General features: G+C 40.3%; 1 protein-coding gene across 3 annotated transcripts; it reads left to right on the top strand.

The window, feature by feature from the left end:
- The first annotated feature begins 4,142 nt into the window (after positions 1–4,142).
- LOC148028858 (glutamate receptor 3.1-like) lies at positions 4,143–9,703 on the top strand. 3 transcript variants are annotated; one of them, XM_087687620.1, is made up of 7 exons: positions 4,144–5,008; positions 5,336–6,678; positions 7,049–7,329; positions 7,416–7,447; positions 7,540–7,946; positions 8,509–8,939; positions 8,970–9,703. In XM_087687620.1, the coding sequence occupies exons 1-7, from the start codon at positions 4,738–4,740 to the stop codon at positions 9,001–9,003; spliced, it is 2,799 nt and encodes a 932-aa protein (XP_087543746.1). In that variant the 5' UTR covers positions 4,144–4,737; the 3' UTR covers positions 9,004–9,703. The 3 variants fall into 3 exon arrangements, with proteins under 3 accessions (XP_087543745.1, XP_087543746.1, XP_087543747.1); XM_087687619.1 differs by having other exon boundaries at positions 4,143–5,008; positions 8,509–9,703; XM_087687621.1 differs by lacking the exon at positions 4,144–5,008 and adding an exon at positions 5,019–5,249 and having other exon boundaries at positions 8,509–9,703.
- Positions 9,704–17,105: the final 7,402 nt, after the last annotated feature.

Here is a 17,105-nt window from a genome sequence, read left to right as displayed (position 1 = left end):
AACCATGGTGGGATGTTGTAGTTAACAATAACTACAGGCCACACACTATAAGAAGTTGAGCGGAGACTGAATGGGTTCACACCGTACATAGCAAGACCAAGCCAAAGATTCCTTGGCTCTCGTGCAAAGCCTGGAAAGGTAGAGTCAATGTTGCTCCATGTGTATGAATCTGTTGATATTCATTGGACTCCATCTGTGGATCTATTTTGAGCATGCCATGTTGTCAAGCTTGCCATGCCCCCAACGTATGAAATATGTGACGTATACATGGAATAAGTGAAAAGTGTCCAAGAACTTTATGAGGAATGGTTTGCCCTTGCAAGTCCTGTCGATACCTATGAGCACCACACTTTAGACATGTCTCCATAGTCCCATACTCTCCTCGAAACAGTACGCAATCATTGACACATGCATGGATGCTGTTGTAGTCTACGCCAAGCTTTCGTAAAACATGTCGGGCATCATCACAAGACTCAAGCATGGTATTTCCAAGTGGTAATGTATGATACTTTAGCAACCTGAAAAGAAATCATAAAACACCTTGAAAAAGCATAATTGTTTTTTATAATGGTGCCGAAAAGAAATCAACAAAGCATAAGTAGAAGGTACCTAAATAACTCGGTCACACTCGCATCGATGCACCCGTATTTTGCTTGTACACTTAGGATTGCAAGTAGTGCCTTTAGATAAGATACTTGGCACGTATCATATAATGATATGGATGCTTACTCTCTAAGCGGATCAGATATCTTGGCATCCATGGCATCAATGTATCGATCATTACCTCCATCTCAGGCTCCAAGATTATAGGAAAGTCTAAAATGCTGCATGTCTCCTCTGGTATTGACGGTATAGACTGGGTAGTGCATTTGAAGGGGTGGATTGGCTCAGACACTCCATCCATCGCATACCCATGAACTCTTCTAACTGGCCGCAATAGGTGCATTCCTCCTTGGGATGAGACATCACCTCCCTATATAAATTTTATGGCCATGTCTAATGTTTTTGTATATGATATTCAATTAGTTTGTGAATATAATGCATGATTGATACACACATTTCTTATCGTTTGCTCAAATTCTGAGATCATCTAATCAATGATCTCTGATTGAAACTTACTGAAGGCATTGTACGTGTTCTATAGACAAACGACACTTTCGTATGATTTCTAGCTTGCATTGAGAGCAAGGACATGGGACACACTGATTAAGATATGCCTTGCAATCTTGAACATCACGACCATCATTGTTTTCTATTTTGTTTACATCATGACAAACAATTGGTTTTTGTTCTCATTCTCTTTTTCTTTCTTAATTTTTTTGAGAAGGGATTTCTTATCTTGTAACTCAACAAAATTAACGTAACTAAAGTCTTGGTTTTCTCCCCCTTTCTTTGCACCTTTCTTTACACTCTTCGTTTTATGTTCTCTCCCCCTTCTCTTTTTTTCACTCTCTCTCTTTCTTTGTTGCTCCTCTCTTTGTTTCTCTCCACCCCCTTATGTTTTCTCACTCATTCTTCTCTCTCTCTTCCCCCCTCTCTCTCTTTCTTTTCCCATTTCTTTGTTATCTTTCATGTCTATTCTCTCTCTATTATTCTCTTTTCCTTTTCCTTTATTCTTCTCCCTCTCTCATTTCCTATCTTTCTCCCTCAATGTACCTCATTCTTAAGAAAAACCCTCTCTTTGTTTCTCTCCACTCCCTCATGTTTTCTCACTCATTCTCCTCTCTCCCTCCCTCGCCCCCCCCTCTCTCTCTCTCTCTCTCATTCTCTCATCCTTTTCCTTTCTTCCTTTTCTCCCTCTCTCATTTCCTCTCTTTCTCCCTCAATGCACATCATTATCAAGAAAAACAAAAAGAAGAAGAAGAAAGAACAAGAACAAACCCTCTCTTTGTTTCTCTCCACCCCCTCGTGTTTTCTTATTCATTCTCCTCTCTCCCTCCCTCCCTCCCTCCCTCCCTCTCTCTCTCTCTCTCTTTCTTTATTATATTTCATGTTTATTCCATCTCTCTCTCTCTGGTTTTCTCTTCCTTTTCCTTTCTTCTTCTCCCTCTCTCATTTCCTCTTTTTCTCCCTCAATGCACCTCATTCTCAATAAAAACAAATAAAAGAAAAGAAGAAAGAACAATAACAAATGAAGAAGGAGCAATGTACCATCACAAAGACCTGAGGATGGATTCTTCTTGCGACAGCCCCTCTTCTTTCTTCGTACTCTTGTGATACAAGATACTTGTGATTGCTTTACTGAATTTAGTTGTGTTGATAGCTTTGCAAACAAAGTTCGGGAATGGATTGGAAACTCATGTCTTAGAAGAGCTAAAGTAAATAAACACATGCTTGCCTTCTTACCTAGAAATTATGAGATAATGAGAATTCATAGAATAAGATGGTTGTCTCATGGAAATGCCATGAAAATGTATACTTTTATTTAGTGTTTCTTTTTAATAAAATTAATATTGATTTTATTATCAAATCCTTACTTGACTTTGCTATTTTATTGTATCAAGTTGGTAAAAGTGTTACCTACATTGTTGAAATATTGGAAATGCAAGTATCCAACAATATATAAAAAAGCAACAAAATTTCAGTTGCTATTTATTATACATTTCGTGGCCGATCTACTCAAGGAGACTAATATATTAAGTCAAAAGTTTCAAGAAAGTGCTTATTAATCTGTTGAAGGATTGGTACGTAACTAGTATATTTGGAAATGGTTCCAAGCACTCAAGTAGCTTCATGAAGGCCATGAACCATGGAGTGTATTCATGTAAGGATAAAGAGGGTTTTGTACATCAACATGTCTTGTAGTTTACTTCTTTAGTGGGTAAAGAAGTGATTACTATTGAGGAATGCAAATGGTTAGCAACGGCATTTAGGTAGTTCGACAATATTTCTCTAAGCTTTGTGAAAAATTTGGCAAAGGAGAGAGACCTTTGATTCACTCTAAACAATGTGAAGGTGAGTTGCAAAGATTTGTTTTCTATCTCTTTGAGTCTTATCCTTCAAGAGGACTCCTTGAAGCTTGGGGACAATGTGGTGTTGAAGTAGAATGGATGCAGATGTTTCCAACTTTATATAAGTTGTGGTGGATTGTGATGTTCCTCCCTGCAAGTACAACAACTTGTGAAAGAGGTTTTTCAAAACAAAATCGGGTTAAAAGTGATGAGAGATCATGTTTGTCTCTCAATACTTTAGATATGCTCATGTTTATGTCTCTTTCTACTCCAAAGAATATGGAAGAAGTAGATTGGGATTTAATTTTTGAGGTTTGGAAAAATATGAATATAAGATGGAGCCAAGCTTTGGAGCATTCATAGGAAGTATATCAACAACACTAACTTTTTGTAATTAGTCTTTAACATTTTTGTGGTAGCTGCTTTATTATATCAAATCAAATGTATCTAACATTTTGGTGGCGGCTGCCTTATTATATCAAATCAAATGTATCTATCCTCTCTTTTTGGTCCTACTTGTAAGAAACTTCAAGAAGATTTTGGTCTCAATACTTGCTCTCTTTTTGTACTAAGCTATGAAGCATTCTCATTTGTGCCATGATGCTAAGGATAATACTTGCTCTCTTTTTGACATGCTTGAGCTTTTGATTGCATAGTGTGTGATGTTTCTATTTAGCATTTATTTTTCACTGTATAAGACATTAAAAACTATTTTTGCTTCAATGTAATATTTGATAGTTAATTCAGTTTTTGTAATGTTTTAATTGCACATATAATCCAATTGTCCTAGTTTGCTCTATCTTTATTATGCAAGATTGGTTGTTTTCTTCCATACTCCTTAAATGTAGATGTTTGATCCAACTTTTCTTGAAACATACTATGGAAATATCTTTATTTTTAATTAAAATATGTTATTTGCTTTTGACTCTTCAGAACATGCTAGTTGAATGTGGCTATGTACTTTACTTTCAAAGTACTTCTTAAAAAAGATGTTTGCTTTCAATATGTGGAATACTTTTACTTAGCATGGATTCATAATTATGTAAATAGTAGAGAGAATTCTAAGTGAAGTATGTTTCAAAAAACAATCCTTCATTTAAGAAATGTGTCTGAAAAACATACATATTTATCTTATGATTCAAAAAGAAAAGATGTAGTGGCTTTTGGGGCTGGGAGAAAACCTTAATGAATATTTGCTTCTGGCAAATCGAACATTCAAAAGGGCCTTTTTCGCTCTGAGATTAGGCATTCAAGGCTTCAGTGGGTATTTCTACAAGTGAGCTCTTATCCCGATGCTAATCTCTCTGTCTCTGTAGTTCCCACTTGCAGGTCCTTTTGACTGTTGAATTATATATGGCTTAATCCAGCAGTGAGCTAGGTATGGCTTGCCAGGCGTGGGCCTTAATCCAGCAGCAATTCCACCTCCTGTGTAGGGTTCTTCTTCTTCTTCTTCTTCTTCTTCTTCTCTGTCTGTGTGTGTGTTTCCTACCCTCTCTTCTCTGCTTACCCAACAGTTCCAATCTATTCTGCTTTACCACCACCCACACGCACTTTGCTTGTCAATTCACTCAAACATGGTATCTTCCATTCCTCCTTTTGCTGATTGCATACCAATTCCTCCATATCACCCTGCCTCGAGACCACTTTGCTTATACCTCACTGCTGCTACTTCTCATCAATCATGTTCCTCCCCTCCCCTCCCTTGCCTCCTCACAATTGACACCCATACCCCTGCACCCAGCAACATACACTAACCCCTGATCAACCCCTGGGGAAAATTCAGGAAATGCCAACCCAATTCACATTTCCTTTGTTCCTCTTGGTTTTGCAATTCCCATTTTTCACCTGCCTGGTCTCTCTCAGTTGTACCTCTGGTTATCCCACTGTGAAGATAGGATCCTTGCTGGATTTCAACGACACCATCGGCCAAGCAGCTAAGGCGGCCATCCAGTTGGCTGTGGATGATGTGAACAATTCACTGGATGTTCTGAATGGGACTCACCTCGAGCTCAAATCTTTCGATTCCGGGAGCGACCCTGTTGTCGGAGCTGCTGCAGGTAGAGCTCCTCAATGCCAATGTGCACCATGTAATTAAGTAAGATTTTTTGTCCGATGCAATTCCGTGCGCACCTTGCAATTAAGTAAGATTTTGGGTCTGATGCAAATACATGTGCACCATGTAATGAACTAAGATTTTGGGTCCGATGGAACATGCACGTTTGGTTCTGCATCTGTGACTCTGTGGTTGCGGCCGGTGCAAGTAGCCGCTCAATGTCAAAATCCGTACTGCCAAATTAAGTAATGCTATACGCATGTTCGGTTGTGCATCTGTCCAATTTATACTGTACCTGTTTGATTTCTTCTGACGTGATCACAAAATGCAGCTGTGGAGCTTCTAAAGCAAGAGGTGGTGGCTATTGTTGGTCCCCAAACCTCCAGTGTGGCTCAATTTGTTTCACAACTTGGAAGGCATGTACAAGTGCCTATGGTCTCATTTGGAGCCACAGATCCTAATCTCTCAGAAATGCAGTACCCATATCTCATCCGCACCGTTCCCAGTGATGCAATTCAGATGGAAGCTGTCGCAGCCTTCGTTGCCAACTATAGATGGAAAGAAGTGGTGGTTTTGTATATGGATGATGATTATGGAGCTAATGGAGCTTCCGTCCTAAGTGACTCCTTGCAGAAAAGAGGAAGCAAGTTGGTACAGAAGGTGTCATTGGTTCCAGGGATTGACACTCGTGATATTGAGGCAAAGTTATCAAGTTTGGCTAATATGCAAACTCGGGTTTTTGTGCTGCATCTTCATCATGGCTTGGGGTTTCAAGTCCTAGAGAAAGCAGAGGTCCTGCATATGCTAGAACCTGATTATGTGTGGATTGCAACAGATCTTATCACCACAGGGTTAGAAAGTTTGAACCTTCCCCCTGACGTAGTGAAATCAACTCAAGGCATAATTTGTACGAGTAGATATATACCCTCTTCTTCTAAACAACAAAAAGTGGTGGAGGATTTGGGGAAGAGATTTCCTAGTCAATTTCGAAGAATTGATCCAACCCAAATAAGTCCCTATGTCTTTTCTGCTTATGATGCTGTTTGGGCCATTGCATATGCCATTTCTAGTTACTTAAAGCAACAAAGGGCTTTCAGTTTCAGAAAACCCCCTGAACTATCCAGTGCTTCAGGGGCCCCTTCTGAGCTGGCACACATTAATAAATTTGAAGGAGGTCCTACCCTTAGAGACATAATCTTGCAAGAAAAGTTTCTGGGCACATCTGGCTTAATACAGTTCGATGGCACAGGAGATATCAATAATGCGACATTTGTATACATGAACATGGTGGGGAGAAGTCCTCATAAAGTGGGGTATTGGGGAAGCCAAATTGGTGTGTCTTTGTCCCCAAACTTTCAGACCACTCCAGCAGCAAATACTACTAAACTACCCATAGTATGGCCTGGTGAAACCACCGAAACTCCACGAGGTTGGGTCCTTCCCAGAAATGGAAATCCCCTTAGAATCGTTGTTCCAAGGAAGGCAGGATACACTGAGCTTGTTAGTCAAACTGTTGGTCCCAATAATGTGTCTGTTTTTAATGGATTTTGTATACAGGTTTTCCAGGCTGCCCTCAAGTATCTTCCATATGCTGTACCTTACCAATTTTTCCCATTAGGAAATGGGACTTCAACACCACAATACGATGAGCTTATCTATAGAATGGCCAATAAGGTAAATGGAAAAAAGCTCATGAGTTCATTTTGGGGGTTTCCACATTTTAACAAAATTGCTTATGATCAAGTTAGGATGTAATGCTGTCTTAGAAACAAACCAGGATAGGAAGAATGCAGAAGCAAATTTAGGAATAGAACATTCAGAACAGCAGGATTAGTTTTTTGCATCCACTGAGTTATCCAATCAGACATCTAGCTTGATTACATATTGCACCAAACTGTTTTGCAAAAATTACTGTCCAAACTGGTGAAACAAAAAACCTTGTGGACAGCTAGCTATACTGGATGTGCAGTCTGCAGAAGTAAAAAAAGTATGCAAAAAGTTTTGATGCCACATTGAATGTCTAGAACATGGGAATGGAATGCAGGAATATGATGGTGTTGTAGGAGATGTGGCAGTACTTGCAGAGCGGTTGAAAATCGCAGATTTCACACAGCCATACATTGAATCTGGGCTGATCATACTGGTATCCCTCAAAGAAAAGAGAAAAAATAGTGCGTTGGCCTTTCTTCGCCCATTCACAACCACCTTGTGGTGCACAGTGCTTGGATTCTTCATGTTCACTGGATTGGTTATCTGGATACTGGAACACAGAGTAAATGAGGATTTTCGAGGTTCTCGGCAGAAACAAGTTATAGTAGTGCTATCGTATGTGCTTGCATTTTGGACATTCCTTTCTGACCTTATAGCATGATTCTTTTGAACTGATTGTATGCTTTTGTGCTTGTTTGCAGTTTCATTTTCTCAACTTTGTTTTTTGCCCATAGTAAGCTCTTTCAAACCTTCCTTCTTGTTCTTCATCTTCTCAGCGTTTCAGACTAACGTGCAAGTAATCGTGTTCTCTACTTGTTGACACAGAGGAGGATACCCGAAGCTTTTTGGGACGGGTTGTACTACTTATGTGGCTCTTTGTGATTCTAATAATCAATTCAAGCTATACAGCCAATCTCACCTCTATTTTGACAGTACAGCAGCTCAATCCTGGCATTGATGGTCTTGATAGCTTGCTGCAGAAAAATGTACCTATTGGTTATCAGACAGGATCATTTGTCCGAGCCTATCTGATAAGTTTGGGGGTTAGCCCATCAAGATTGAAGGATCTCAGCTCTCGGGAAATGTACAAGAGGGCATTGGATGCCGGACCCAATAGAGGGGGTGTTGCAGCAATTGTGGATGAGCTTCCCTATGTGCGGTTATTTCAAGCTCCAAATTGCAACAACTATACGACTACTGGGCAAGAATTTACAAAAAGTGGATGGGGATTTGTAAGTTTCAATCCTCTTGATGCATAAACTCAAGTCATAGTTAGTGTTGCTCTATTTAGTTTGTTACAATTCTTAGGTCACCTTCAATGTTGGTGTTGCAATATTGTGGAATCCCACATGTGAGACACTTTAGCTTCTATCTGACAACTGCAGTCACAAGCTACACTAATTCGAGCTTCCCATAGTGAACTATTGAAGGTTCTACATCATGGCACCAGTATGTTTCTGAAAGATAAGCTAGAGTGAAGTGAGTTATTATGCAGGTGCTAGTTCTTTCTTAACTAGCAGCCAATAGCCTTCTGCAGTTTCCTCATTGTCGATTGCTTCCTCTTCACAGTCTCAGCTTGTTTGCAATCTCTAAGTGAACGATTATTGCAACTGTTCCTGCATTAGGGAGCCTATGTTTTGAATTCAGCCAGATATGCTGTTCACATATGTCTCTGTTAGACTCTACATTTATCCAGAAATTTTAACATTTGGACTTGTGTTTAATTTTTGATTGACTGGAGTAGAATACAACTACTCTGGTAATCCTAAGCAGTTGATTGCTGGTGTTGAGCAGGCATTCCCTCGAGGCTCTGATATAACAGCAGACCTATCAGAAGCCATACTGCAGATGTCCCAGAATGGGGAGCTTGCAACTCTACGGCAATATTGGTTCAAGGAGCGTGAGTGTGAACAGGAGGCACGTAATAATGAGGTTGAGTCCAGCCAGCTAGACGTTAAGAGCTTCTGGGGGCTTTTCCTTGTTTCAGGTGTGGCCTCAGTGGTATGCCTAGCTATATACTTGGCAAGGCTGCTGAAAATGTACAAACAGCATCAGCAGCAGCAAGGCCCCCCTGATGGTGGCAGAGGGTGTGTAATGGATAACCTTAAGCAGTTCCTCAGGTTTGCAGACAAAGCTAAGCCCAGAAAAGGGCAAAAGGGTGACACCTCCAAAGACCATGAATGCCTCCCCCATCGGCTTAACACTACTGCCACCTCCACCTCCACCTCCACCTCCACCTCCACCTCCACCTCCACCTCCATGCCGGTACTATCTTCAACTACTGACTGACTTATTCTCAACTAAGTACCTTCACTCAACTTTGAATTCCCACTGATCAACCTACATTATGCCCAATTGGCTACCTTTAGTTGCTCTAAATGCATTTACACTAGCCAAACCTACATGAAAAATTCAAGAGAATGCACGAAGGAGCTCTCATAACACATAGAAAACCTTCCAGTCTCAAAATCATCTACGCTCCATGCCCTTAGAATGTTGGTCATGCCATCAACATAAGCTGCAAATTAGAGGAGTATGAAGTGCATGTGGCCACTTTCAGTCCAACATCCCTGTATGGTCTACCCCTCCAACATTGGTGGGCTTATCAATGGCCTCTATGCATTCTCAATATACAGTCCATACAGTCAAAAGAAACTGCAGTATACTTCCATTCAGGTTTCCGTCGATGTCTGTGTCTTTTCCTCTTCTTCTCTCTTTCTTTTGTTGTTCTTAGACAAAGCACACAACTGATTAATTTGAGGGATGCACACATCAGTATCCCGGGTCCATTTCTGAGCCTCATATGGGAGGGGATGCCTGTGGCAGTCTCTGTGCCAGTGGCTCTCTGCGCTGGTATACATACATAGAACCATTATTATGTATAGGGCTAAAGGCCCCAACACATGTAAGCTACGCACACATTGTGCCAAGCTAGCTGCAATCGAGCCCAGTACACATCTCAAAAGAAAAAGAAAGCCACTTTGAAGTACCTCTTGTTCTAAATGGGTTGAGCACGTTGCAGCAAGCCATTATCTATTAGGTTCTCAGCACTTTGCTAATTTATCATAACTTACCTTACGCACTATCCATGCCCATGGCTAACACGAAGCAGCTTGTGGCCGAATGTTAAAGCAGCCTAGAGAAACTTTCACTCGATTGGAGGCTTAAAATCTCGCACAGTTCACTTTTTATGGTTCTCGCATCCATGTGAATTGGGCGCAAATACAAGCACTTGGTGCCCCCACACATCTGCTGCTCTAAAATAATGGTCTTTTTTTGTAATGCGTATTATATTCAAAGCAAATCTAATAAGTAATTACCTACAACATCAATTAGATGCCGTGTGGCACTAGGCCATATTCCTGAACTTCTTATGGAACAGCTTAAAGATCCAATGCTTGAATTTGAGGACATCCAAAACAGACAAAAACTCAATCTTCAGTACATGAATGGCATTGTCAGGCTTGATCCTACCTTGAGACCCAAACAAGTAGTTGTTTCTATGAACCCAGATAAACTTTAAAGTTACAGCAGTTAGGAGTGCAACTAGCTTCCACGTGGTCTCATCTAACCAAGCTTGGTCAGCAAACAAAGCCGTTGACATGCTGAAATTGTCAACCAAATTTGCTTCCTTGAGTCACCTTTTGACTTTTTTCCAAACAGGGGTCATGTTAACCATCACGCGCAAGGAAACAACCTTCAGCGAGATGATGGGCCGAAGCAAATCTTTCAAAGAAGGCAAGGCTACTATAGAGGAGCTACCTAGTGGCACTGGAGTCGGCCTTATTGAGATTGTGCGGGTCAATGGGATTGAAGCCTCTAGTCTACAAGCTATCATAAGAGGTCAAAAGGGTAGAGACCATGACAAGGACAATGTAAAGCCTGTCGACGGAAACTCTAAGCAAGATGATAAAGGAGTGCAAGTCCTTAACCCTGACAAGGAGGGTGGAACTCTAAAACTCATAGAAAGTAAAGCCAACGCCAAGAAGGATAGGGAGTTGCCAAGGAGGAAGGCAAAGCTAAGAAGGAAGCACCAAAGTGGGTTCAACAACCAAAGGAGAGAATGGTCTGGTGTGAGAAGAGAGCTCTAGCGAATTATCACGAATTCGATTTGGCAAGCTCTCTTTATGAAGTTAGACCAGATGTGAATCTCTTGCAGCTAATTAAGCTATCTCCGAGAGTACACAAGGAATTCAAAAAGATCCTGCGTATTGGGTATATCATAAAACCTTTGGGTATAGTAGGAGTAGGAGATGATTGGTTTGAGCATGCTGAAAAGCATTGCCCAAGGGTTGCAACTTACGTTGATGGAATAATAGTGGATCATGCTATCATAGATATGAGATCCTCTATAAACATCATGAGTTCAGAATTGATGGAGAGGTTGGGTCTTGCAATTCAAAGGGATGCCTCCACGATTCTTAGAATGACTGATGATAGTCTTAGGCAGTCTGAAGGTTGTACCACTAAAGTCCACGTCACTATTGCAAATGTAAAATGCATTATGGACTTTAGGGTGATTAGATTCGCAGGGCGTCCTAGCTATCAAGTATTGCTAGGTAGACCCTGGATCTTGCAAGCAGATTGTCAAGTGGATATACCCACCAGTCGACTGATATTTGGTAGAGGTACCCGACGCATAGTAGTTGATGCTTATCTTAAGTCTCCTCAAAGCGAGAGAGCTCCTCTATCCTCTATGGAATTAGAGACATTAGAAAATGTATTTGCTAGTGAGACGTCATTGAGTGATGAATCCAAAGAAGGGTCCACTACAGAGGACATCTATTAAATAACTTTGAATGAGCCGATAGAACCTCAAGACCGAATAAGAGACACGGATGTGATCGAACTAGATCTTGGTATGCCAAATGATCAATGGTCAATTAAATTAGCATCCATGCTTAGTTTAGAAGAACGAGAGGACTATGTGTCCCTGATTCAAGAGTTCTACGACATCTTTGCATGGAGTTATGATGAGCTCGTCCTGTGCATCAGAAAGTAAGGTGTATGCCTTTCGAACTGAGGGACGGGTTGTTTGAGGAGTTACAGAAATTACGACAAACTGGTTTGATCTTTCCTGTTCAGCACACTGAATGGTGTTCACCTGTTGTTATCAAGAAGAAGAAAAATAATCAAATTTGGCTTTGTGTAGATTTTAGAGAGATAAATAAGCAAATAGTTAAGGACTATTACCCGTTGCCCTTTATTGACCAAATCTTGGATCAACTAGCAAGTAGGGAAATATATTCGTTTATGGATTGTTTTGTGGGTTATAACTAGATGACAATTGCAGAAGAAGACAAGCTTAAAATGATGTTTATTAGTATCTTCGATACCTTTGCATACCATGTGATTGCATTTGGTTTATGCAATGCACCTGGTTCATGGCAACGAACAGTAGACAAGACCTTTGGTGATATTTCCCCAAAGGAGTTAAAAGTATTTATCGATGACTTGGGGATAACCACCATAAGAGAAAGGCAATTGATTATTTTGCGAAAGTGTTTTAACTGTTGCATACAATTTTGCATAGCTCTTGACCCACGGAAGTATGTCTTTGGGGTGCCTTATTGGCTATTGTTAGGTCATGTGGTTAGTTTAGTAGGGATCGCGACTGACCCTGAAAAGATCAAGGTCATAGTCGCCATGAGTCCCGCGTGCATTTTGAAAGAAGTGCATAGCTTTCTATCATCAGTAGGGTATTATCGAAGGTTCATAAATGCCCTGGTAGAAAGAACGTTGCCATTAACGAATATGTTGTCCTTTAATTGTCTATTTGAATGGAGTGACCCTTGTAAGGTAGCTTTTAATTATGTGAAACATGAGCTAGTAAAAGTACCAATTAAAAGTACCTAAACGGGCCGAAGTATTCTATATATTTTCAGTAGTCACTATGCATATTATTAGCTACTGCTTATCCCAAATTTGGGAGGAAAAGTGGTATCATCGGATCGCTTTTGCTAGTCGAAAGTTGGGCATATCAGAAATCAACTACACCTACATGGAGAAATTGTGCCTTGCAATGGTATTTGTGACTAAAAATTTTAGGTACTACATCCTCTATAAGAAGATCATTTTTTATACGAAGGCAGAAGGGCTTAGATTGTTGATGAAGAAGTTACAGCCGCCCGATCATTTAGCAAAGTGGTTAATCACTTTGCAGGAATTTGATTATGAGATTAGAAGTAAGCCACCGAAACTGCAGGGTGGTGTTGTGGAATGTCTTGTGGATTTCGGGGAGCTAAAAGAGACTTTAGTTGAAGGAAATGATATTAAGGAAATGTTTAAAATTGATACGGTGTCTATTCCCTCCTAGTATGCTGCTATAACGCATTACCTCTCGACAACAGAGGTTGGAGCCGGTTTATTAAAATCAAAAAATAGAAAAATTAGACAACATGCATTGAAATTTTCTTTGATCGTAGGAACACTATATCGGCAAGGGGTTGATGATATCTATCACTGATATGTGATGCCTGATGAGGTTCCATTCATTTTGGAAGAGTGCCATGACTCTGCTTGCGGAGGGCATTTTGCTAGATAGCTGACGACCCAAAAAGCTTTAAGAGCAAGATATTGGTGGCCATTCGTATTCCAAGATGCATTCGAATATGTTAAGAGATGCAATACTTGTCAATGGCATGACAATAGGGAGAATAGGAAGCGACCACTTACTCTTATTATGCAAAAGAGACTGTCAGTTTCCTACTGGAGCAAATTATATGCCGATTTGGTTTGCTAAAATAATTAGTATCGAACAGTGGAACTCATTTCTTGAACAAGGTGATTAAAAGCGTGAGTGAAGCGTGGCAAATTAAGCACAACAAGACAACTCCTTATAACCCACAAGCAAATGGGTAGGTTGAAAGTACTAACAAGTAGCTTGTGGGTATTCTATCAAAAATAGTGTCTGAAAAGAAGCGAGATTGGGATAAGAAATTATATGTGGCAGTGTGTGCATATAACATGACGTTTAAACAAGCCACGGCCACACCCCGTTCAAGTAAGTCTATGGGGAGGAGTGTGTTTTGCCCTTAGAGATTGAGTTGCCGACCATAAGATTCGCAATCAATCATTCTTTGGGTGATGAGGATGCCCTCTTTGAGTACTTTACGACTTTGGCCCACTTGGATGAGCTCAAATTGTAGAGTATGTTGCACTAGGAAGTGGCAAAGCGTCGGATGAAGTAGTTGCATGATTTAAAAGCAAAGAAATATATCTTTAAGAAGGGGTAGTTAGTTCTATATTATGATGCATGTAGAGAACTGTTTCCAGGAAAACTTGAGCCCAAATGGGACGATCCCTACAAGATCTTAAGGATAGGGAAAAATAAGTCCATGGCATTACTGGTTGATCTTGAGGGAGTGGAATTTAAAAATAAGGTTAATCTTAATAAGATTAAACCTTATTATCTCTAAATGCACTAACAAAATAAATGCCTACAGGTCATTACTGGGCTGATCAGGAACTTGCAAGAGATGAAAGAGGTTGATGGGGCGGCTGATTCCTTATTTGAAACACCCATACATGGTGCAGAGATATCATCAGGGGAAGCATATCGGGTGGAGTAAAGGATATAAAGTGATTGAGCAAGAGGACGGATCATTTATTTGGGAAATCAAAGTCTTCTGTCATCACTGCTTATGAATTCTCACAAGTATCCCTATTATATTCAATGAAGAAGGTGGGTTGGAGCCTTCAGTACATCCTTTGAATATGTTAAAGTTTGACTATCATAATTACGAGTAGAGGAGTTGACAACGACTGGCTGTGTGAACCCATTGTGGATGTACACAATGTACTTTGATAGAGCATTTAGGGGTCCCAACAAGAAAGGGAGTATAGGGGTAGTTATTAAAGATCCCCGACGTAGAGTCGTAATGAAATTGGCTGGTTATCTCGGGGTTGGATTTACCAATAACATTACGGAATACAAAGCTTTGATCATGGGGTTAAATATTGCCAAGAAAGGCAGTATCTGTCAATTATTAGTCAAGGGGGATTCCCAGTTGGTATTGCAACTAAATGGGACATACACAGTTTGAAATGCTATTCTGTCTATGTATTATCGCACTGCCATGACCCTGCTCGATGAGTTTGAGAGAGTGTCTCTTCAACTGGTTCCACGTTATTGGAATCAGTTCACGGACTCATTAGCAAACTTTGCTTATGAAGAAGACATTTTCTTTAACTATGTTCCTAGTTTGGATATCTCTATTGATGATGAGACAGGACCCGGTCAATTGTGGGGCCTTTTATTAGAACATGCCTTATATGGTAGGCGATGGTTAGTATGGGTAATGCAAAGAGTGGTCGAGACCCATTTGCCTTTGTTATCTTGGACCCCATAGATTGGTTAGACAACATGTTATGCATACACCTCTTGCTATTTATGCAGGAGGTATGGGTCATAATATGATGCATTTAGTCTAGGGTAGGAGCCCTATTTCCTCCTTGGGATGGAGCATCTTGTTGTATATTAATAAGAGTTTACCAAGGGGACTTATACGAACTATTTTGTTTGATACCCTCAGGCCAAGAGGGTTGGTTCTTTTTGGGGGTAATGCTTGATTCCCTTAGGCCAAGAGGGCCAATTTTTGTTGAGTTTAAATGTTTGATTTCTTTAGGCCATGAGAGCATGTACATTTAATGGTTTTTCTGTTTTAGTGGTTGCATCATTTAGGTTGACAAAGTTACTAGAGGGAGCCTTTACTACGGAGGAGCTTCTTGTGGCCATTCTAGGTGGTTCCATCCCCCTTTCTGAGTTTGTCCCTTAAGTAGATAATATTATATGTGTATGAAGGTTACTTTTTTTCTGTTTGTTGGGGAACCGACAATCAAGGCATGAAGTTATAGGTTTAGGTTAGGTATGTATGTGGGAGGTCTGAGCAGTTGTTGCCTCCTGCAAAGGCATTGTGTAAACGCCCCGAACAACGTAGTATGCTTAACAATTATGATATTTGCTTGTTTTCGAGATTTAATATAAAAGAGAATGAACACTTAAAGCTGAAAATGAAAATTACTCACAAAATTATAGCCATGAAAATGTAAAAGTAATGAAGACAAGATTGAGGGTTGAAGATGGGCAACCCCCCCCGAAGGAATGTATTTCTGCTCAACCCAAGTCCCTTAGGGAAGAGCTCAGTTACAATCAACCTGAGAGTGAGAAGAAGTAATTCTCACTCTCACAAGATCATGCAAAGATGTACAAACACACATGCATTATCTATTATGCAATGATAAGAACTGATTTCTTTACAGTATGAGAGAAGAAAAAGGGGAATTCAGCCTTTCTCCATCGTTGATCAGCAGTACATGGATAGAGTTTGCTTCTTGTAGTTAAAATGGAAGAAAGAGCTCAAGAAGGAGGTGCTGTAATGAATTTACAGGCTTGCTGTCTTGTAAAACAACAGTGATAGAAGAGGGAATATGGAGGAATTTGATAATGGAGAAGTGGGGGATGATGATGGGATGGATGGGGCCAGTTTCTGGCTATCTGTGGGTGCTGTACATGAGTTTGCAGCAAAGAAAAATGATGATCAATGAAGAAAAACGAGCTCTTATTTATAGGAGAGGGGAGAGCTAGTACAAAAGGGGAAAGTGGAGTAGCACAAGACAAGTGTCCAGCCACATGTCATGAGATGTGACAAGTGGTGGGACACTTGGAAACTTGTGTGACAAGTGTCTTGACACTTGTCTCTTCTCTATGGCCTTCCTTTTTGGGTTGAATACTGTCAAGAATAGAAACAACCAAATTTAGTAAGCACAGTCAGAGTACAGAACTTACTATTTTTAGAATGACATCCCTATTTTTTAGGACTAGCATTTTTAGGCTAATTCGAGGCTCCTAAAATTTAGGGACCTCCTAAAATTTAGGGATCTCCTAAAATTTAGGGACCCCCCCAATATGGGTATCATATGAAAGCTTTTTCCGTGTACATCGCAAAAATGGTATCCGAATCTTCATGTGACTTTCCTATGCAAAGAAATGTGCATTTCAAGCTTTCAGCCCACACATGCACATTATACAAGCATTTCATGATCATGCCATCTTGTTGATTGTAACTGTCTGTTCTGGTGGATCTAGCCCACACTTCAAGGCATCAATCCTTTCTGTGTGCAAGTCTAACCCTGATATGCGTGAATTCTAGTCACAGGCGCCCAATCGGGTCATATAGGTGGAAGTGTGAACTATCTTTTCTCTAACCCACCGTGTGGGTCCACCATAACCTGTGACCACTCATCAGTGGCCAGCTCCAATGCACTTTTCTTTATATCTAATTAGTGCAAAGGAAATAAATTTAATAAATCATTATATAGACAAATTAATGAAAAAGGATACAAATTCTGTTTCTATAGAGTTGTGACAGCCCTCTGGCTTTTATTCAGCT

This window comes from Lygodium microphyllum, chromosome 11 (genome assembly GCF_053477565.2).
Source record: "Lygodium microphyllum isolate KBCC chromosome 11, Lygodium_microphyllum_v1.1.10, whole genome shotgun sequence".
NCBI classification, from domain to species: domain Eukaryota; kingdom Viridiplantae; phylum Streptophyta; class Polypodiopsida; order Schizaeales; family Lygodiaceae; genus Lygodium; species Lygodium microphyllum.
This window is presented reverse-complemented; position numbering and strand designations above follow the sequence as displayed.

Bases quoted from the DNA above. Each gene is read 5' to 3' on its own strand.
- LOC148028858 (XM_087687619.1), top strand. From the start codon at position 4,738: ATGCCAACCCAATTCACATTTCCTTTGTTCCTCTTGGTTTTGCAATTC. The intron at 7,330-7,415 runs GTATGTGCTTGC...GCTTGTTTGCAG, and splicing joins CAAGTTATAGTAGTGCTATC to TTTCATTTTCTCAACTTTGT. The intron at 7,448-7,539 runs GTAAGCTCTTTC...TTGTTGACACAG, and splicing joins AACTTTGTTTTTTGCCCATA to AGGAGGATACCCGAAGCTTT.